This window comes from Oryzias latipes, chromosome 17, assembly GCF_053564925.1.
Source record: "Oryzias latipes strain Hd-rR chromosome 17, Olatipes_Hd-rR_3.1".
Lineage (NCBI taxonomy): Eukaryota > Metazoa > Chordata > Actinopteri > Beloniformes > Adrianichthyidae > Oryzias > Oryzias latipes.
Window position 1 is genome coordinate 26557270 of NC_136253.1, and position 23578 is coordinate 26580847.

The 23578-nt window shown below is 39.3% G+C and overlaps 2 protein-coding genes across 5 annotated transcripts; both read left to right on the top strand.

Annotated features, from left to right (window-relative positions):
* The first annotated feature begins 1322 nt into the window (after nt 1-1322).
* On the top strand, nt 1323-17376 carry LOC101161753 (endophilin-A2). 4 transcript variants are annotated; one of them, XM_011486689.4, is made up of 9 exons: nt 1323-1678; nt 5977-6045; nt 6154-6370; nt 10396-10529; nt 10691-10849; nt 11580-11683; nt 12819-12955; nt 13040-13087; nt 15174-17376. In XM_011486689.4, the coding sequence occupies exons 1-9, from the start codon at nt 1634-1636 to the stop codon at nt 15359-15361; spliced, it is 1101 nt and encodes a 366-aa protein (XP_011484991.1). In that variant the 5' UTR covers nt 1323-1633; the 3' UTR covers nt 15362-17376. The 4 variants fall into 4 exon arrangements, with proteins under 4 accessions (XP_011484991.1, XP_078791798.1, XP_004079229.1 ...); XM_078935672.1 differs by having other exon boundaries at nt 15177-17376; XM_004079181.5 differs by lacking the exon at nt 13040-13087.
* A 101-nt stretch (nt 17377-17477) lies between these two features.
* Nucleotides 17478-23362, top strand: stap2a (signal transducing adaptor family member 2a). Its single transcript, XM_011486690.4, has 11 exons — nt 17478-17741; nt 18402-18473; nt 18555-18674; nt 18748-18804; nt 18887-19038; nt 19108-19239; nt 19329-19398; nt 21619-21721; nt 21800-21895; nt 21969-22097; nt 22176-23362. Exons 1-11 carry the CDS (start codon nt 17634-17636, stop codon nt 22229-22231), a joined length of 1095 nt encoding a protein of 364 aa, XP_011484992.1. The 5' UTR covers nt 17478-17633; the 3' UTR covers nt 22232-23362.
* The last annotated feature ends 216 nt before the right edge of the window (nt 23363-23578 follow it).

Sequence of the window (23578 nt, forward strand, 5' to 3'; positions counted from 1 at the left end):
ACTCTGTTGAGTATCACACTAAACATGAACCACAGAAGACGGAGAGTTAAGGTAAAGACAATGACATCATCTCCAATCACCTTGATGCTTCTGCAGCTGCATAGATACAGAAATGTAATCTCCAACTGGAACTGGGCCTCTTGGAAGATGACTGTGTGGGACGAAAGGAATCAATGAATTTGCCACTATGCACCTTCTCAAAACTATAAAGCCTCTTTGAGAATGTCCTTGGTGAGACAAAACTGGCACTTTTTGGCACCTCTGTTCTGTGTCAAGGCCCTCTGTGGTGAAATATGATTTTTACAGCTTGCTGTAACTTGGAGGTTTTCCAGCAGAATAATGATCCAAAATGGAAAAACAAACACCCAAATATACCAGAATATTAGACACTATTAGAGAGTGCTCCTTTATCTATCTCTGATCTCAGTCATTTTAAATTTTTGAGGAAAGATATCTGTGTGGACTGCCATTCATCAAGGATGGTTTCATAGCAGTACAAGTCTGAAAAGGGTCATCAAACAAATAAACCGGTAAGAGAACTGGTTTTTAACAAATGCGACCCGAAACCACTCAGGTCTTTGTATTGGTCACTTACTCTTCATCATTATCAATGATGCTCCATGGAGGTTTAAAACAAAAACTGTTCTCTTTCATTTTAGAATTAAGAAGGCTTCTCGGATGAGAAATGTTTTCTCAAGCGCAACTTAGTAAATGTTACTTGTTTCTCAAAGTTCCTTTTAAATGAGAGGTTACTTAACCCTTGTTCTATCTTAGATGACCCCACCCTTACATTGACGTGTTCTCCCTACCAGGACTAAGGTTGATAAAGGTGGAAAGATTTCATGTAATCCATGGACACCAGTGAACATCACAAATCATTGAAGAAAAAAGGTTCAGCGCACTGTCTAGTGGGTCTAGATGACCCAACTTCCAATGTTAAAGTGCCTAGGATAGCACAAGGGTTAAGTAAATAAGTAAATATTAGGCCTATACTAATTTAGTTCTTTTTCAATTTAAAAAATTTACCTTAGGAAGTGCAACTTAGTATGTTCCAACCTGTGTTGGGGATGGTAACTTTTTACAAAAGTAATTTATTACAGGACCACTTTACTTTATGCTGTAACAAAGTAATGTAAGGCATTACTTACTGATAAATATTTTGAGTACAGTTATATTTGTTACATGTTCCAAAACTTATGTATGTCCGAATAACTTACAAAAGAGTAATAGTTAAAACCATAATGTGCAACAAACTCGATGTAAAAGTAATTCTGAACATAACATTCTGAAACGATACAATTGCAAAGTAAGTGATTACTTTTAAAATGCAGTTTCAAATGATCTCTACCGTATGAGTATAACGTGAACAACACAACTTTGGCTGAAAAGTCCAGGAAAGTGGTCTTCAGAGTGTGTCGTGAGTGTTTTTGAAGCTTCTGGTTTCCATCCGGACGGACCGGGCGGACCCTCCCACCCGCTGAGGATCAGGAAACTGTTTGCCCAGCAGGTTCCCCGTCCACAGTACGAAGTCTTAAGACGAGGGACTGGAACGGCTCGGACGGAGTTCTCCTCAGCATCTGTTTGGCACGGATTTTCTCCTCTTTAGGTGTGATTGAAACACTGACGGTGCAAAATGTCCGTCGCAGGATTACGGAAGCAAATTAACAAAGCAACTCAGGTAAATGTGAACAGTTTTGTTGACGAAACAAACACCTGGTAGCGTGTTAGCTTTCTTTTTACTGTTTAAGCTAGCTTCAATCAAGTAGTTTAACTTGAAGTGATCAGAGAAACCCTTCGATACTCGCTTTTGTTGGGTTATATGTTTTTATTATTTCAAAAAACATATATTTAATATTAAATCTACCGTGTTTGTGTAATAAAGTAATCAAACTACTAAAAAATAAGTAGTCGTTCCTGCGAAACGTTGACGTTAACCCTTTAGTTAGCTAATGCTACTTGTGAACTAAGTTAGCGGTGGATTAAACTTTTAGTTTACCAAAGTACGAGTTGATTTAAACCTTGTTTTGCTTTTAAAGTAATTGTATAAATTTATAAATACTTTTTTTTATACCATTGTTTGAAATTTACTTTTATAGATCATTCTAGATAGCCAAGCCTCCTGTGATACGGAAAAGTCGCAAAATTCTTGGTTACTCCTTAAATTTTAGTTTTACGCAGATCCATTTATCTTTTTTTAAATATATGAAAATGTAGCTTAAGAAATACTTATTTATCTTGGGTTTCCATTTGAACATATTATTTTTGTTGTTGTTTTATTTTTAATTTGATCTCTGAGTGACTAACATCAAATATTTGCTTGTTTTTTGTTTGTCTGTTTTTGTAAATAAATTGGATCTTAACAAAGTTTGTAGGATTTTTATGAAATGTAATAATGACTTTTTACAACATGTGACTGTTTGAACACACTGTCATTTAAATGACGTCACTGTTCCATTACCACTGGGTGTGCATGTGTGCAAAAGAATTCTAGTCATGTGAAAACAATGTCAAAACTATGTTTCTACCTAATATTATTATTAGACTTTGCTTTGCTTTTGCTCATTTTAGTTCATTCAATGTTTATAATTATGGCTCCAAACACGCCGGTTTGGTTTTGCATAACCATCAAGCTTTACCAAACTTTTCCTGGTTCTCTGAGTAAGCCCTGGCTGCAGCCTGCAGAATGGGTCATCATAGTGGAATGCTTTGATTGCAGAGGAATGTGAACACGCTGTGGAATGTTAACCCCGCCCACGCTGAGCCCGTGCATTTGATTCACCTTTGTCACAGCAGTTGTGATTGCAGGAAAGGGGAAGAATCAGTGGAGCACATTTTGTGTCATTGTGAATTGTATGAGGAAGAAAGAGAACAGAAGGAGGAAAATTTGAATGGTGCAATTTTTTTTATGTATCACTCAAAAAAATGATTCAAGCCCCTCTTTCATGTAACACAATAAAATTCTGTATGTTTTATTTAAAAATATTTATTTTAAAAGATTGTATCTACATTTAATTGACCTAACACAAAATGTATAAATAGTTTCCCCTATAACTCCAGTAATCCAAAATAATTGAGTTCAAGTAAGGGGCATGCTGTTGAATGCTGTTTTCCTGTTTCTCTTTATTCTTTTTGCCGTCTCACGGCTACAATTTTTCACCTATTTTAACCATTGAACTTTTAAAATGTTCAACTCCTTCATCTAATGTAATGCCTGGTATGACTATTAGTCCTTCAAATCCTTCGACTTTTCAAAAGTGAAAACTTTAGTTCGCTTTTTCCACGTAAAAAACGAAACTGTGGCATGAAATCGCTTCAACTCGGCTTCTCCCAATAAGAGGAAAGACGATCATGATCACGTGCGTGATCACCGGAGTGATAGCTCAGTGGCTTAGATAGCGGGTTAACAACTCAGAGGTTCTGAGTTCGAATCTAGCATTAGACCGTTGTTGCTTATTTTTTTTTCCTTTGCCTTTCTTGATAAAATTTAGTTCGACTAACTCGATTATATTTCATTACATGGAAGAATTTACTTTGAGGTGGGGTTACTCATATTTATTGGATGTAAATCCTGACAAAACAATTAAATTGAGTTCATCCAATGAGTTATTTTTTGAGTCTGTGAGGCCAGACAGAATTTATTAATTCCCTAATGCATGCACATGGAAACTTGTAAAAGGCATAAGAAGGCAGGAATCATGGTAGAAATTCCCTAATTCAATTAAATATTTTTATTTTATTTTAGCACATACAATGAAAAAGGGATCATGAATACAAAGAATGCATTAGGATAATACTAAACTTTAACAAAAAAGACTAAGCTAAACTGATATCCCTGCCCTTAGACCCCCCCCCTTCACAGTAAGGAAAAACTCCTTAAAAACCCGTAGGTGGCAATATTGCACATGGAAACTTGTAAAACCACCAAAGAAGAAGACGGGCTCAGCATGGGCGGGGCTAACATTCCACAGCGTGTTCACATTCCTCTGCAATCAAAGCATTCCACTATGATGACCCATTCTGCAGGCTGCAGCCAGGGGTAGTTGGGTTCTCTGGAGCACTTCTGGGAGTGAGTCATGATATTACAATGTAGTTTCTTTTTTTTTTATTGTTTTTATCTTTTATAAAGGGAAAAACAATTACCTCAATAAATGTGAGTCCATGGAAGGAATTTCTTTAATTTGGTTCTTCGCAGTACAGCTTGTGCACAATCATTTTTTTTGTCCCCTATTTCTTGGGATGATTGACATTTATACTGAATACCGTACCATAACTTATTTGTCTTTTGAAAATAGTTTCCACATAGTAATCATTTTTTTATGTGTTCCTAGTGTTAATATTTCCAGTCCAGCTTAAAGTGGAAAAAATTAGTGTAAAGCTGAGTAATCAGTTGTGTAAAAGTTGGTTCCCGTTTTATTTTAAAAATGGAGCCTTGCTAATAAATATTTAAATGTGACTATTGCTAAACACAAAGCATTCACGATGAAGGAAGAAGGGAAATAGAATTGAGAGGGAAAATGACTTAAAAAAACCTTATAATTCACACTACACTTGAAAGTACCCTGTACTTCAAAACGTGATTTTGTGAAATCAGTAAAAATCTTAAACAAGTAGAACAAGATATACACAAAAACATTCTCAAAATTACATTTTTTGAGGAAGAAGAGCATACCGTTGACTGATGGATTGAATCTATTGTAAATATAAATTCTATTATTGTTAAAGGAATAAAAAAATCAAATGAACATTAAAAATGTTTTTTCTTTTACGCTCCACCTTTTCTTGATAATTATGGTGTTATTTTATGTCATCTTTTTGTGTGTGTAGAATAAATTAGAAAAAAACAATATTATCTACATTTTATTAAGAAAACCTTTGAGTAAACTTTAAAAAATGCTGCACTTGGTTTGTGTGTTAGGCCACACATGGTTTTCAAACAGAATTTTTAAAATAAACACACCCTCATGGGCAAGTAAAGAAGCAGTTTTATTAGTCATGTCATTAAGCTATCACACTTGTGACTTTTGGCCCACAAGTGGATAATGTTAGTGACATTAGTGATGCCTGTGTTTTAAGTAGCTATAAAAAATGGATGTGTCCATAAATACAGAAAAATCCATACGAGGGTCAGAATGTAAATTACATTTTTTGTTTTTGACTGTCGGGTTGTCGCAGTTGAAATGAATTCAATCAAAAATAAGGTCACCTATACAGCAACAAGATAAACAGCAGAGATCAACCACTTTTATTTGATTATTTGAAAGTAAGTTGTAACTGGTGGAACCTTTTTAGTCAGCTAATTAGGGGCGAACTACTTTACAGATCCTGTTTCAAATAGATTTAAAAAACTTTTTCTGATTTATTAAAAAAAAACTACATTGGACACTTGTGCACTCGTCTCTTTTTCGTGCCATAACTTGCAGTCAATTGGCCGACACAAATGCACAATTCCCAGGATATATTTGGACATAGTTAGCTAATGGAAAACTGGGTTTCCAAGGAATGTTGGACTCTTTGACTTCTGGGCATATTTCATAATTCTAAGTGCATCGGCACATCCTTCAATCCTTTAAAGACAACTTAGTAATTATTTACAAAGATTAAATTTTGAGGATCTTTTTTTATTTATTTCTAAAATCTGTCATAGTATAGAATGATATTTAGGTCAGGAATTGAGCCTGACAAATCAGGTGTTAAAACTTCCTCTCAGTACAGGTTTGGTGTTCATTTGAACTTTACAGATGTGTGTGTTTGCTGGATTTGTGTAGTTGTTGTATGACACACATTGTCCTTTTTTGGTCTGTGTAGATCCTGAGTCTTATTTCTGCATTAACCTTTGAGCAATATAACACCACCTCCTGTTACTTTAAGGGATTTGACATTTTTTTGTTGCATTTATGTCAACAATACTTAAAGTTAATCTCATCTGACCATCCAGCAATGTCATAGTCATTCATTCATATTTTGTTGTGTTCGAAGATGATAAATGAAAAAGTCGGAGGTGCAGAGGGAACCAAACTTGATGAAGATTTCAAGGAGCTTGAAAGGGTATGTAAGAGCTCCTGAGCTAGATCAAGTAAAGCCTTATGTTGTGTACTTTTCTCATTGTTTGAGTTATTACACTGTAAAATTTTTTCTCCTACCTTGTGTCAACAGAAAGCAGACATCACCAGCAAAGCTATGCTGGAGGTGATCAGTAAAACGACAGAATATCTTCAGCCCAATCCAGCAACAAGAGCTAAGCTTACCATGCTCAACACGGTGTCCAAAATCCGAGGCCAGGTGAAGAGTCCAGGGTACCCGCAGCCTGAGGGCCTTCTGGGAGAAGCCATGTTGAAATATGGTCGAGATATGGGGGATGACACTAACTTTGGTAAGTTTCACACAGCAGTTTGAAATATCTCTTTCGCCAAGAATTAACAGTGAATTGTATTTCCAAATTACACAAGCACTTGCATATAGGCTCAAGCGGTTTATTTGCCTCTTATCAGATGGCAAGAGATGTAACAGAAGCTCACCTTTGTAGAGTTCTCACCCGTTTAACACAAGATTTGTGATCATTTTTCATTTAAAACAATGAATTAATGCTGATTTAAAAAAAACACTGTAATCTTGGGGTAAACAAGGAGCATCAGTCAAAAAGGCCACTTTTGATGCGTGTTTAAAAAAAGAAAACGTTATTTAATCCTAAATTTAAGAAAAAATCTAATTTGACTGGTAGGCTTCCAAAGACCTTAGTAGATTCTTTTGAATTAAATAAAGATCTTTTGTTATTTACTTGTTACTGTTACTGACTATCTTTTTAAAGGTTTTTGTTCCTCAAACATAAGTAACCACATGTTCAAATTATTGAAACATTGCGACACACACACACACGTTATTCTCCTCACACAACGCATCACTATTTAAAAGGCGTAACAGGTCTATGTTAATAAAAATGAATGCATGCAAAGGAGAATTTGTTCAACGAGGAACCAGAAAACACTTGAGATGTTAGCAGAGAATGGCTTGTTTTCTTTTATTTGGCTTTTTCAAATGTACCGGTTCATCTGTGGCAAACCTTCAGTTGTTTTATGCAAAGTTTCCTGGCAGGAATTTTTTCCGCACATTTCTCAAATCCAGGCTGCACAGTTGTGTAGTGGTTTGCGTGAAGGCCATGGTCCAGATCCCAGCTGGGTCTTTTCTATATGGAGTTTACATGGTGTGTGTGTGTGTGTGTGTGGGTGTGTGTGTGTGTGTGTGTGTGTGCGTGTGCGTGGGGGGGGGGGGGGGGGGGGGGTCAGGGAACTCCAGCTTCCTCCCACTTTCTAAAAAGCATCCTTCATTCATCACTTGATTGTTGACTCTTATTTGTCCTTTAAGTGTGAATGTGAGTATGTGTGGTTGTCTCTTTGTGGCTCTGTGATGGACTTGTGAACTGTCGAGGGTGTGCCTCACCTTTCCTCAGCAGTAGCTGGATAGGCTCCAGCATCCATGTGAGCCTGAACAGGATTTGGTGGGTAGTAAAAGCTGATATCTTCCCTGGTGTTTGTTCACATATGCTAACTTAAGCAAAGATGCTATGTTGTTTTTATTACCCTGAATAATCAGGGATGTCAGGGCTTTTAGGTAGGACAGGACTGAGCTGTTTTTAGGCTTTTCCCCATTATCAGTATTTTCTACATGAGGAAACCTTGTGATGTGCGAAATAAGTGATGTCAATATTGTGATGATAACATGACTTGCAATACATAAACAAAACAAAAACAACTACTACATCATTTCCATTTCTCTGCAACAGTTTTATTTAAATAAAAGTCAATATAATTTATACTGCCAATGAGCCACATCGGGTGCTCACTGGTGGAGTGGTTAGGCAAGAAGGCCACTGGTTCAAGTCCTAGCTGGGGGTCCTGAAAAAGCACATCAATGGGGAGACCTTTCTGTGTGGAGTTTGCATGTTCTCCCCGTGCATGCGTGGGTTTTCTCCAGGGACTCCAGCTTTCTCCCACCGTCCAAAAATATGCTTCACAGGTTAATGTAATGTGAGTGTGTATGGGTGTGTGATTGTGGCCCTGCGACAGACAGATTCAGACGGGGAATAAACCGATTAGAAGCTGAATGACCCACGTCTTCAAAGGAGGTGGGCATCTAACATAAAAGGGGTCTGTCCAGTTGGTCACATGTGTTAAGGGTGTTTTTTTAATCCATTTACTATTTCAATTTGCTACTTTACTTTAATTACTGGCTGACATTGTAATTAAATTACTTTACTCATAATTCACTAGTGTAAAAATGATGACACGAAAATACCGTACTATATATATGGTCTATACCACTCCTGAAAGTGAGAAGTGAGAAAAAACGGTTGTGCCTGTATCTATGAAGTTAGAGTCACATCTATCAAACCTGAAACTAAGCCAACCTTTTGAAAACACCAACTATTAAATTCCTCCAGCAGTTTCTTTCTCCTCAAATGCAAAGAATTCAGTCTGACGGGATGAGGCACAGTGCTAAACCAGAAAAAGGAAATGCTAAAATCTAAAAAAACAAACTATTTACAATTCAACTTTTTACTCAAAAATGTTTGGGTTTTTCCTTTTAAAACAAACTTTAAAAAAAAACAACACAAAACACAGCGATCACAGCACAAAATAGAAAAATTAAAATGTACAAAAAAAAAAGAAAAAAACAACAAGAAGATTTGAATTAATCATGGTAAAGCTTTAAAAATACTAAGTGTCTCATCTTTTTGAAGCTCTTCTGGTTTCTTCAGTCAGTGATCATCCTGTTTTGTAGAAGATTCTGACAGTTCTCAGGTTGTTTCTAGATTCCATTATTTCTTGCAGACTCTAAATCCTGCCTTTTTGTATGATCCATAAAGTTGAAATGGTTCAGGTGTTGCTTCTTTTCCTGCTGTCACTCATTTCCTTTACGTTTGTGTGGGTGTTGATTCTTTTTGTTGCACCTCTCTCCCTGTCCTCCACAGTTCTGCCCTGCTGCAAGTGTAGCGCAAACCCATATTGACATGCCGCTTAGGGGGAAAAAAAAAAGAAAGGGTGAAAGAATTTGGAGAAAAAACCTTTTCGGCTCGTGTGGTTCTCATCCAAGAACAGCTCAGAGTAGTTTTATTCACTGTACGGCGTGGGCTCTGGTCTGCTGCTCTTCGTCTGGTCTTTGAGCCATCAGACTTTGATTTGAAGTGATGCCTGTCTGTAGTGACCGCTCTCTGTCTGTCTGCATTAGCATTAGCCCGGGCTAGTTATTCCATTTCTTTATTTATTTATATTAAATAAATAAATATCAAAGCCTATAAAACCTAAGTAACAAAGTAACGAGGGTTTCTGTAGTCCAGTAATTGTAATTTAATAGCAAAATTTGAACTGTAATTCGTTTCTTTACTTTCCTACTGACAAAAGTAATTAAATTACAGTAATACATTATTTTGTAATCCGTTATCGGCAACACTGATTTTACAGTAGCCGTCCATCACAGTTAATGCCGTCTTTTGCGATATGTGTACGGTTCAGGCTGATACTGTGATAAATGTTCAATCTATTGTGAGTATTTTCAGACACAGCACTGATGTAAATCCTTTGTAAACAAAGTCAAGCCATGGATCACATCTATGTGGCTCAACTCTATGATGTTTTAAAACAAACATAATAGACGAAGAACTTGACTGTGCTAAAGATTTTAAAGGACTTTTTCCATGCTTTTCATAAGCCTTTTATAGTAAACAAAAGCCATGTATGTGATCATTTATTACTTTGGCACTAAAAAGAACTTTTTTTAATCAAATATTTGTTATTTTCGTGAGTTCTTTTCCTACCCGGAAGTAAAACGACTCGACCTCAGAGAACACCGGCTTTTGCTCCTTGTGGGTGACGCCCATTTCATGACGTCATCCTAGAGTCAGCAGCGTGTCTGCGTCTCCCCCACGAAAACAAACAACATCTGAACTTTTGCAAAGATGGATGTGCATATTGTGCATATAACAGCAAAACGTTTAGCCGATCACCGCTAACTCAGTGGAGAACGTGGGCGGGGTTGCTGGCAGCGCAGACTCTTCTAGGAAGGGGCTGTTCTCAGAACCCGCTCGTTTTTGTGGATTGGGAGGGGCTGGTGCTCACAGAGAAATGTGTGATCGGATTTGGGGCTTTCTTTTATCAGAGGATTTGCCTAAAAAGTGGAGTTGTGATAGAAAACATAAAATTCTTCCCTCATTTAATGCTCCTAAAGGTTAGTGTTTGGCAGAAGCTTTCGCTTCTAATACAATGGTCGGCCTGTGTTAGAGAATGTCCATGAACTGCAGTTGTTTTTCTGCTGACTACTTAAGTAAAGATTTACTCATTGAAATCAGCATCAATCACGTCACTCCATGTTTACTTTTCAAACATTCTTCGGTGTGTTCTTCAGGTGGGGCTCTATTAGATGTTGGAGAAACGATGAAGAGGATGGCTGAGGTCAAGGACTCTCTGGACATTGACGTGAAGCAGAACTTTATTGACCCACTGCAGGCAGTTGCTGACAAGGATATCAAGGACATTCAGGTAGATCCAGTCAACTCCTCAGAGGGCTCAGCTTTTACTAACTTTGATACAAAGCAGATAAGATGCCCGCGTGTGATTTGTTTCATCTATGGCATAAAGAGTTTCACTCAACCATCATGAGAGGTGCCCTGCTTAAATGTCTTCTGCATTACTACTCCCAGCACCACCTCAAGAAACTGGAGGGCCGCCGTCTTGACTATGATTACAAAAAGAAGCGTCAAGGTAAAATCCCAGATGAGGAGCTCAGGCAGGCCCTGGAGAAGTTCCACGAGTCCCGGGATCTGGCCGAGACCTCCATGTATAACCTGCTGGAGACTGATGTGAGTGAATCTAAACAAGTCTCAACCGTCAAATGGAAACCTGGAATGTGGTGTTTTTTAAAGAGTCTTTTTATACTAATGTTCCTAAGATGATTTGTTTGTTTTTAGTGAAAGAAAAAGTCACGATTTAATTTTTTTATAGAGCACAACACACGAATGTACAATCTCTCATAGAGGATTATGACATAACATAATATTATTGGGAGAAAATTTTATTTAAACCAAATTCTCTTTGGTAATGCCTTTAAACCTGATATTGCTGTTGACAAAAACAATAATAGTGTACATGTAACGCATGTTATGGTTATGCATTAAAGTAGTTTGTTAAAAAAGTTAACGTCGGAATTTAAGGGCAACACTCTTGATTTTCATGTTTTCTATGCCATAGAAGCTCAGAAATATGAAGGATTCTGTTTTTTGTTGGAAAAAAAAGTTTGTTGCATTTTTTGGCATGTGTTGGAAATCCTTTTGTCTGCATCTCCATTAGTTAACCACAAAAAACATAGTTCTGTCAGTCAGCTGACATGCCGGGTTATTTTCCACAGCAAGCTTGTCCAACCTGCTCGCTCCTGTATGTTTGTTTTTCACGCCTAATCTAAAGCTATTTGAAGCTGGAATGACCCTCTGATATTGGGACAAACAAGCGCTGTTACATTAGTAGAAGAGTTCACAAAAGCACCAGTCTTTGTTTTCTTTTAGTCTTGCATTTTTGTTGTTTGTGTGCATCTAGGTGGAGCAGGTGAGTCAGCTGTCGGCCTTTGTGGATTCTCTGCTTCAGTACCACCAGGAGGCCACACAAATCCTGCAGGAGCTCAATGGCAGGCTAAAAGAGAGGTCCGTATTTCAGCAGTTTTTGGAAAACAAACAATTGTTTAATTACATTAGCTTTATTCTAGGTTAAAGGTGAGTAAGTTTAGCTTTTAAATAACACATTTTCAAACAAGTAATACAACTTGACAACAAACTGTCAGAGTGAGAGAGTTCGAACTGTCGCATAGAGCCTGAGGGGTTCTCACTTTCAAATCAGCTGCGGTGTTTCACAGTTTAGCAGTTCGACCATGCAAACATGATTAAAAACATTTCTGATTGTATTATTTAAAATAAGCTACTAGGCCTGCACAATATACCGCAAATTTATCGTTATCGCAATATCAAGCTGTGCAATATGCATATCGCAAAAGACAGCAAATTTGCAATAAATGGTTACCTTAGATGTGGCCAAACAATCTTATGGCAGCTTGAAGTGTTTAATGGATTGAAAGAATACCTTTCTGCATTTGACCAATCAGATGGACCCCTTCACGTTGTTAACAAATCGGATGGCACCCTATTATGTTGTATGTTCGCCTCCTATGTCAACAAGGGTCATTTGTAGTATAATTTTTAAGCTGCTGTAATGGAATGGGAATAATATTTTATGTTGTTTTGCTAATTGTTTATATACCGCAAATTATATTATCGCAATATTAATTACTAATATCGCATATCGCGAGTTTTCTTCATATCGTGCAGCCCTATAAGCTACCATTCCAAATGATTAACTTCCTAAATTGAGATCTAAATCAACTGTATTAAATATTATCTGAGCCACCACACCTTCATTACTCGGTTGCATGCTTGTTTTTGTCGGCACTCAAGTTCCAAATTCTTGGCCTAAAGTTGATATTAAAAGAGGTCTTGATATGATTTTAAAAATATATATTTACATAGTTTATTTTTGTAGTTTATAGTATGTTGAATGAAAAATCTCCAAATGATTCGAGTCAATTTCAAAACATTTTTAAGAGTTGTATTTTTTTAGGTAAACTACATCAATGCTATTTGACTATTTTTAGAAGATGGACCAAACATCCCAATGGACATTTTTCATCCATTTTTAAGAATCCAGCCACCAAACTGTCTAGAGTTCTATTTCACTGGGTCATGCTTGTGTTGCCCTGAATTTTGTAAGACTTCTGATTCTGTGCAGGGTCAGTGATGCTCAGTCCCGTCCAAAACGAGAGATCCCCAAAAAAAGACAGGAGTCCTTTGAGTACGGACACGAACAGGATGACTCAAACGGAGGATATTCACCCGCTGCCATAAACCCCCCAAGTTATTCTGCTGGTAAGTCTGTGTGTCTGTCTTGGAATGCCAAGCGTGCACATCTGGCATTTTTATGACACATGTATGTCCCTTTGCAACATAAAGCCGCCCAATATCCGTCCTTCCAAAGACCGTCTGTCAAGAAGAAGCCAAGTGAGTGGACAGAGATGAGGGCGGGGTGTGACTTGCATAAAGACACATTTTAACACTCTCATTCAGACTGTTGCATCTCAGCAATGGATGGGTGGTTCCTTGTTTTTGAGTCTTTTACTAACATTGTTTAACCCTATAACACCAGTGACACCGAAATACCACACAGTCTTTGATTTACCGTAACTCTTTGGCCATTTCCGCGCCAGAATCAGCTGATGAGTTGATTGCATGAGCATTTCCCTACGGTAGAGTGATGCGTATCAGAGCCTCAGAATGCGCTGGTTAATTGAATAACGGTTGAAGATTTACGGTGGTCTAAAGAATGTAGACACTGGTGTTGAAGAGTTAAAAAGTGTTCACGGTGTCTGGTTTACCAGCTGAGAACGTAATACAGCACAAGACTGCAGATGTATGGAGATGTCAGCTCACTCGATTGGGATGGATTTTTAAACAAAGAGACCATTATTGCTGCTGAATTTCATGCATCTGACAGCCTGTTTCCTGAAACCTCTGAGCCTCAAAGATCTTGACAAAAAAGCTTTTTTTCTGATATTTTCAATTAGATTTTTAGTAACAGATCTCTATGTTCAGAGGTATTCTATATTAACACTATAATGGCAAATTCATAAATCATAACATTTACTCTTTTTACACAAATCACGTTGTGTGGAAATTTCCCTGTGGAAAGGGGGCATTGGAATAGACAATCAAATTAAAGACCCACTCCGATGAAAATGGTGTTTTTAACATATTCTCATCGTATTTTTCTCATGAGGGAGGACATGTATAAAGAAAAACCTTAAAAATGCATTTCTGAGTATTTCTTTTTTCAAATAGTTGTTTATCAGGAGTAGATGCTTAAATGCTGTTGGAAAAAGCTTGTAGCAATGACATTAAGCTACTACGGCAGGCCACAGGCTCCCTGCTCTGCTCCAGTCTGATGCATCCACTTGCAGACAAATAGATCCATGTATGTCTTTGTTTTCCTCGTCTGAACTAGAATCTGGCTAAAACTGTATGGCTGGATAGCTCCAATATTGCTCGCCATTTTTGTTGCACCTGTAATTCAATTCATTATTGTTTATATAGCCCAACAATAGTCATCTCAATGGGCTTCATACCGCTAATTCTACATTCATCATTCATTCATCTTCTGAACCCGTTTGGTCCCTTTCTGGGTCACGGGGCTGCTGGAGCCTATCCCAGCCACACATGGGCTGAAGCAGGGGACATCCTGCAGAGGTCGCCAGTCTGACGCAGGTTCTATGAACCTATTCAATGAACAGGAAATCATAAAGAACATGCAGTCATAGAATTCAATAGGTAATGGCTAAACTAAACTAAACTGCCATTAGACCCTCCTTCTTTGTAAGGAAAAACTCCTAAAAAAATTTGATTCTGGAAAAAGAATATTAAACCTCAGTGATGTCTGGTTTCTTCAGTTCAGTCATGGTACATCGCCTGTCCGTCCTGGGGGAGGATCCCTCCTTCTTGTGGACACCCCTCAGGTTTCTAAGAGGGTGTAAGGGCAGGGAGGCTCAGTTTAGCGTAGTCTGTTTAGTTTAGTTTAGTTTAGCCATTAAATATTGAACTGTATGACTTCATGTTCTTAATGATTTCATGTTTATTACAAAGCCCACTGAGACGATTATTGTAATGTTGGGCTATAAAAATAAAATTGAGTTGAATAATCCAAAGAGGAATGTTTTAAGCCTAACTTTGATTGTAATGTTAGGTTGGGGTTGTAAGGGCCTGTAAGCTAGTGAAGAGCATGTAAACCAATGATGGTAACTCAGCAGCACCGGTTCCGCCCACAATTCATAGGCGAATTTCCAATGAACTACTGCCACTCTGCAGAAAGGATGTCCTAGAAAACAATAGGTTTTTGATTTAAGGGGAAAAAATATATATTTATAATTGAAAGACCAGAGGGAACGCTTCTACAATAGATTAAAAGATGATCGGAGTGAGACTTTAAAATAAAATAAAAAAACTGTAACAGAGGAGTCGCACCTTCTTTTCTTGGCTGGACTGCTTTCTATCTGCTTTGTGACGTGTCTCTGCTAACATCGGTCTCTTTCTGCAGCAGACCCCTGTTGTAAAGCCATGTACGACTTTGAGCCGGAGAATGACGGAGAGCTGGGCTTTCGTGAGGGGGACATCATCACCTTGGTCTCTAAAATCGATGAGAACTGGTATGAGGGAAGGCTTCAAGGAAGATCTGGATACTTTCCCACCAACTATGTGGAAGTGATGGTGCCCCTGCCATACTAAAGGGAATAAAGCAATAAAGAGAACGTCACTAAAAACCAATAGGATGATGGAAGTTTATAAATGCCAACCAATAGATCCTGTTTTTTTACTGCAATGAAAGTGGGGGGAAAAAGCAAGGAAGTGACCAAACCTTTGTGTGTTTGTAGGACAAGATTTCACAAGACTGTTTTGTAATGCATTTACAGTTAAGAACACATTCATTTTGAAGGGATGTGCATTAAGTGAAAGGGATTGCATATTGTTATAGGTGCATTTTAACATATCCTGAGTCTTTATCATCTTTTGCACCCATGCAACTTTGCACATTACAGCTCCTCAACCAAAGCTGAAAGAAAAATGAGAACATATATGTATAACACTATTCAAGAGGTAAACCTTTATTGTTTGACTTGTGGTTTATGCAATGTTTCCCTTTTATACTGGAACTACAACATGATACTTTCACTCTCCTTTATCCTCGTTTTTAAGCCTCACTATGATAGTTGTGTCTTGTTTATTAGCATCAAAGGGGGCTGCCTTTTAGGGATTGAAAACTCCTCCACTGCCATCTGCTGGTACTGTTCGAAAGACCTGTCTTAGCTCATTAATAGAGTCGAAATGTCTCATTTCATCTGAATTGTGCTTAATAAATCATTATGGATGGCTTGTCCCAATTTTTGGGGATTTTAAAGGCATGTTATGAAATTGTTGTCGCTTCTCTGTACAGTTTTTGTCCACCAGCCTTGAAAGAAGCAGCTTTGTTCCTTGGAAACACTACTTTGACGTTACATTTATCACACTATGAACTCCAAAAATGTCTTTTTAAAACGTCGCAATAGGTTTTACTACATGCTGAGAACATTTAAAACGGTACTGCTTTAATTAATGCGTGTGATTATTAAAAAAAAAATTCTATAGTTGACGATATATGCAATGGTTTCAACCCACCCCCTCATTGTCCAGCTATAACATGTTCCTGGTGTTTTTCCCAGGCTCTATTGATGCTGCGGGCAGTGTCACTCTGTCTTTCAGGGCTTTTTCTGAATTGTTTGTGTTTTTACTCTTCCCCCCTTAGAGTATGGTATGCCGTGCTTTGATTTGGAGCATGGAAATTAACACGAAGTGCGCTTGGCGTTCTTGAAGCTGTCTCCGTTTTCAGATAGAAACTCCTCCAGACACGATAACAGAAACGCTGCCTTACAGGGATTGTAATCTGAGTTTACAAACAAGAAAGGTCTGGTTTCAGTGCCAATTAAGCCTATTACTGGCAAACGATGAGCTGTCAGGCTTTGTCCTTTTGCCTAAAATGCCAACTTGCTCCTCTCCTCGTGATCCCCATGTTAGACCGCCCCTGCCCCACTCGTCTCTCCCCATCTCTATTTAAACTGCAAGTGGAACTGACAAGTCTTCAAATGGGAAGGGCACCCAGGGGTGGATTGTGCCCTCCCCCACTACTCCTATTCACCACCTGCCCCCTCATCCACCCTCTTTCTCATTATCTGTCCCAACCCAAACCCCCAGTGGCTCTGAGGATCATTAGTCTGTGTGTGGAATCATATTCCACACATGCACCTTTTAGGTTTCAGAGTAGTGGGGGGGGGGGTCAGGTGTGGGTTTAAATCACAGAAAAATATTATAATCAGGGAGTGGGGGCTCCGATTTGCATCTTTCTTTTAAATATTAATGTTGATTTATTTTTTTAGGGGGGGCATCAATCAATCTGTGTGGCTGCTAAGAGTCTGCAGCTGACATCCATCTATTCTTTTTCAGATCTCCAACATAATTGAAGTATTAGCAGCCTTCAAGCTTTGTTCTGTCATGCACATTTTTTATAAAGAAATATTTGTGAAAACTTTTTAATTGCAACTTTATTAAAAGCCTTCTATCATGCAATGTCCTATTTTTCTGTATTAAAGAAATGGTGGGGTTGACCTGGATTATCCACAAACTGCGTGGATTAATACACTTGTGCCTTTTCTCTTGTGTTGTGTATCATTTGCCGTTTATTATCTTTAATAAATGTTAAGTAACTTGCATTGGAGTGTCTTTTATTTTCACAAATTTGATTTTTCTTTTAACATCTTTATATTTCATCTGTCATGTTTTTTAATCTAACCCCCCCCCCCTCCCTCACTCCCTCCTCACACACGCACACACACAATCTGCGTGTGCGCAGACACAGCAGGCAGCTGCTGGATTACAGCCACAGCTCTATCACATAGGGGAAGGCGTGTCAGTCCCCGAATTGCTCGGCGCCCCTTTGTCCTCAGTCGGTGCCCTGACAGCGACACTCATGGCGGCTGCACCCGTCAGGCAGCGCTCCGGTTCAGGGGGGGCCCGGGCGCAGCTCCCGCCCTGCTACTACGAAGGCTACCTGGAGAAGCGAGGGCCGAAGGAGAAGGTGAGGCGGTTCGAAGCGCAATGCTGATGCGCGCACAAACTGTGCGCCACCATTCCCAGACAGACAGATGTCAACTTTCTCGCTTGCTGTGATTGAAATGGGCGAGGCGAGCGTGGGCACCCACGCAGGTGGAGCTGCCGTTTGTTTTCTTTCCCTCGCAGACGCCGAAGGTGAGGGGAAAACATCGAGCAACCATTTACGCACGGATCACAGCGCGCGCCGGGAATCGAGGAATTCCAGCGGATGTTAAAGCGCAGCTGTCAGCTTGGATGTTTGTGACTCTGGTTGTTGCGGGGGGGGATGCATGTTGCGCACAGATTACACGACACGCATTTCCACGCAGAATGAAGTGTTGACTAAAATTGCTAAAAACACAAAGGTTTTTACAATTCAAAAGTGTAAATTCACCTCCATGGCTGGTTTCAACTACTCTGCCTGCAGCACATCATTGATTTGCCTCCAAGGCATTACATGTAATGTCCTAAAGGCTCAGGTGCAGTGTGCTGCTGCTGCTCTCTTGTCAGATTGATCACAGCTGAGGCTCACTTACTATCCATCTCCTGGGACAGGAAATGATAGAAACCGAAATTTCCAGCACAGATGTTGGAAAAAAACAACAATCCTCACCAATTCCTTTTATTCATTTTCTCAATATGCCAGGCGTCCAGGAGGCTGTGGACCTGCCTTTGTGGGAACTCCTTATACTTCTTCAATAATGCCAAGGACAGCCATGTAAGGGGTTTGTTTCTTCTGAATTTTGGGCTTTTATTTATTTTTACTGCACTGGTCTGAATTTTCCTCTGTCTGTCACAGTATGTGGAAAAAATGGACCTTGGTGGGTTTGTGTCCCTGAAGGATGACAGCAGCCGAGACAGAAACCTGGAGGCTGCCAGGCTCATCCTCCGCATGAAGGATGGAGAAACCCGACTCACAGTGAGCCTGTCGTGCTAACAAAAATCAAAGCTCGCCAAATCTCAGGGATCACAGATGTGTTTTTGTTTTTCAGGCACCAAATTTAGAAGCCCGGGAGCTCTGGAAAGGTTTCCTCTACTCTGTCATAGATGTGAATATCAATCTATTTCTTAACTCTATTATCAGCTATTTTCAAATGTCAAACAATTATTGTTTGTTCCTTTTAATCACAGCTGAACGTCCCTACGAGCCTCACGTTGTTGCCAGGCCAGCTACAAATGTTAAAGGAGGTGGTAGACAAAGAGAGGTCCAGGCGGAGAACCCGCAACCCTGCACGAGCGCCTCCTTCACCCCTCTCGGTTCCTTTAGTGGGGGAGATTCCTGCGTAAGTGGTACGATTTTGCCGCACACCTCCATTTAGCGTCTGCATCAATGCATCCCCATCGTCCTGCAGGTGCTTCCGTCCCGTGTCCCGCACAGAGGCTGAGGTCCTTCTGGAGAGGCACCCAGACTGTGGCAATATGTTGCTCCGTCCAGGCAGAGATGGATGTTCACTGGCTGTTACAACAAGACAGGACCTAAATGGGTAAACTCCTGTCAAACATCAGGACACTGAGTTGGCAAAACAGCCTACATATTGTCAAAATGTTTGGTTTTTTGCTCTGTTTTCTCTAGGTCAGTGTTTAGGCACTACAGAGTCACTCAGAGAGACCAGGGTGGGTATATCATCGATGTCGAAAACCCAGTAAGTGTGCTTAGTTCACATTCTTTTAGATCTGGTGTTATTAATTTGACAGTTTTTAGTGTTTTTAACATGTTATTGTAGCCTTTCTCCCATGATGGAAGACATATATAAAGAAAATGAAGCTTCAATTTGCATTTCTGAGTATTTCCTTATTCAAATTGTTGTGAATCAGGAGCAGACAAGAAATTCAGTTGGAAAAATACCGTATTTGTCATGCATAAAATACGCTGGGTGGGTCACAAGCTTCTTGTTCCGCTTCATTCTGATTCATCCATTTGCAGATGACTTGATCCATGTACGGATTTTGTTTTCCTCACCTGAGCTGGCGCGATTGATAATAAAACTGAAATAATATTCTGCTTTGGTTATTTACGCAAAATTACTTTTAGTTCATAAAACTGTCTTCAAAGATCCAAAACACAGTTTTCCTTTACCTTATTTTTTATTTCTTTCACGTCTTCAGGAGCTTTTTTATGTGTAACTACTCAACTCCACCCAATCCCTATCTATGTACTGAGCTGTTCATTTTTGCTGTGCATGCAAATATTTGCAGTCAGACCCCTAATGAGAAAGGCCCTACCATTATAAAAAAAAAGATTTGCACACACTTTATGTGACCAATTTACAAGTTTTTTTCTGGGAAGTCACAGAATAAAGAATGGCTGAAGTAGTAGTGGAGTATTGTTGCACAGTGGGAATTTAAAGTGCAAACAGAGGTTTGTTCCTGCACTGTTCTAAAATGAAACAGCAAAATGTCATGTAAAGCTGTGACGAGACCTGCAGGACTGCCACATTCTTAGTTTTTGTTTTAGGCTTGCAGTGGTTTAACAGATGTAAATACTTTTTTGTGTGTATTTCACTTTGCAGTGTTTGTAGTTGCCACTTTACTTGGCTGATTACTGTCAGCCAGACATTTAGATAAAAGATAGTACACCACAGGTACTTTTATGACCAAATTGTGGTTGCAACTGTAAAAAAAAGGTTTTGGAGATTTCAGGGAACCGTCACGAGGGAGATTCACCACCGACCGTTCCTTTGTCCTGTCCTCTCACTTTCTATACAGAAGTCTTTTTTTATTGGTTTGAAACAGATCCTCTTCTTAAAGTCCCACTCCAATCTTCTTTGATCTATTATAAAAGCGTTCCCAGTGGTAGTTTAATTATGATTTTGCAGTTTTTAGGCCAAATAGAAAAACCTGTGTGGTTTTCTAGGACCTAGTTTCTGCAGACCAGCAGGAGTTCATCAGAATCTGGTTGTGGGTGGGTCTGTTGGTGCATAGTAAGCCTGCCCACACTTTCCATCATCCCTTTGTTTAAACTTATTGTTTCCTCCTAGCCAGGACTCCCCTGAAAAAGAGATACTTAATCTCAATAGGACATTTCCTGGTTAAATAAATAAATTAAAAAAAGACTCTCCTGCTAGCTTAAAGCCTCTCACAACCCCAACCCAGCATTACTTGTGAAACAAAAATGGTGAGCAATATTGGAGCTATCCAGCTCCAAGGACGAGAAAGACATACATGGATCTAGCCAACCACAAGTGGATGCATGGGATTTTGGCGGAGCAGGGTGCTTGTGTCCTGTCAATTGTAACACCTTCATCACTGCTACAGACTTTTCGCAACAGCATTTGTTTTGTCTGCTCCTGATTCTCCAGAATTAGACTAAAGCAATACTTCGAAACACAGTTTTTAATCCTAAATACCATCACTCCATCTCATTCCATCTCATGTCCTCCATCACGAGAAAAATGCAACAAGATCATCATTGGAGCGAGTCTTTAACAATATTGATGGACCAAGTAATGAAACTTTCCTTTAAAGAAATATATAGTATCATAGGAGTAATTCACGTTGAATCTTGTGTCTGATAAGAGAAAACTTTAAAAAAAAAATTTAAACATTTAAATGTGTCACCATAATACTTAAAAAAAATCAATATTTATAAAAGTATTTCAACACCAATCATAAACATGGGGGCAAATAAATGTCTCTCTTACCTAATGATACTTCCCAGTTATATCTCTAACAATAATAGAGCAAAAAACATTTCAGAATAAAACCTAGTTTGGAAGTAAAAGGTCTTCAAAAGTGACCTTGTCCTCATTTAACAGTCAGCTTTATATTCAAAATTCATGGCGATACCCTGTAGCAACAGTACAAAAGTTAAGACATTGAAAAGCCCAAAAAGTCTGTAATACAAATGGTATTTCTTCTTTTAGATTCCCTGTGCCACACTTCATGACGTCATTGACGCTTTGGTCGAGAAGACAGCAGGAACTCTGCAGCCGTTCCTCCTGGAGGAGCCTTATGAGGAAAACATTAGTGAGCACTCCTCAGTTTTCTTTCATCCGTCAGGTCTCATCCTCACAGTTTGACGTTATCAATTGTTTTCATTGTCAGCATATGTCTCTGCCAACGATGAAAATGGAGAAAAAATTCTGCACACTGCCCCCACCAGCCCACTGCCCAAAGCCCCTGCCCTGCCTCCAAAACAAGGTTTGTCCCAATCTTATAAATATACAGACAGAACCAAACTTCATCAATGAGGGTTACTTTCATTCCTGTGCAGATCGCTGGTGCACTAGTCCGCTGTCCAGGTCTCCAGCACCAGACCGTCGTATCCTCACCTCCTCAGTGCCGGCCTCACCCACCAACCCGATGAGGCGGCTCATCCACTCCCCTTCACCTCTCACACAAAGTAAGGGGCTTTCTCAGCTTCTTCTGCTGCCGTTATTTTTGTCTAAACCTAAAAGGAAACTCTACTGTTTCTTCCCAGCACTCAACGAGGAGCTCAAAATGACTCTGGAGAAGAGACGAGTCAGTCAGGACTAGATTCTCTCCATCCTGACTCTCCAGTGCCCTACGCAGACCTGCAGCAGTTTCATTGTGTTCTCATTCTGTGCCTTGTTGATAGAAACTACGTGACAAAAAAACACAGCACCTCCTCATTAGGTGGTGTTCTGGGATCCTTCTTTTGGTCTCATCTTGGAAGTGAACGAAGTGACTTCTGATCAGTCTGCACTCCGGTCCTGCAATTTCACAAAACTGTTGCCTGGCTGGATTAAGCAAATAGGTGTGCTTGTCCGCCTGCAAAAAAATGTTTACAAACTGCCTCTCAATTTAAAGCACCAACAAAATCTGTTCAAATTTTACTTGGGAAGCTCTGTTACATACCAGACCACCAGCTGAGCCCGATGTTTTCCTGTCTGAGCCGCGGCCTGTGTGCTAATGTGAATCTGAAACACTGGAGAGCGCGTGAACAAACAAACCACGGAATGCCAGGATCAACACCAGAGCGGCAAACTCTCACCTGGAGGAAAATAATCAAGACACTCTTTGGTTTCAGCACAAACAGTCTTGTTTATTTATTTGTAAAATAACTGGATGGAACCTGGAATTCATCAGTACTGAAAAACTGCACAATTTTTTCCTGCTGCTCCAAACTGTGATTTACAAGGAGATGTTGATGTTCACTCACTGACTCTCTAAATGTGCGTACGTCTGGGTGTTTCTGCTAACGTAAATGTGCAACTACTTGGTGCTACCACTCACCAATACTCACGGCTGCCTGGAAGTGCTTTCTGTTTTTCCTGCAGAAGCCTTGAAGGAGTCTTCTGTTGTTATGACTCCTAATCCAAGCCTCAAACTTCATCAGCACATTCCTATTAGGGCTCGAATTTCCCAGCAGTCTCTGTGCAGTTGACCTGACTTGAATTATTACAGTGTTACGTTATTTCCCACATTTCAGCCTAACTGGTGACAGACCTAAGGTGCTAAAGAGTACATTTTTATACAGTCAACTTTGATTTCTGACCTGTCCTTAAAGATCAGTGTGAAAACTGTGAACTCCTATTAGTGTCTTCTTACAGCGAACAGTTTACTGAATGTTTGTAAATGATGTGGTGTGTCTGTCAAAGAATAGTGTTTGATAGATATTGACAGCATTAAAGTGTTTTGCATGGACCTTTTGTTCTACTTTTGTGACGTCCTTCTTACATGTGACATTTCTGCCTAAAGCTGCAGGCACACGTTTGCAGAAGTGGGAGACTATCCAAATGTTTTTACTCAAGTAAAAGTGGCATCACTTTTAGTAAAATAAAGAAATGATTGAAAAGGAGTTTAAATACTATATGTTCTAAAATAACGGCCTATCCTACTTTTTCTTTGCCTGTTTTCTCG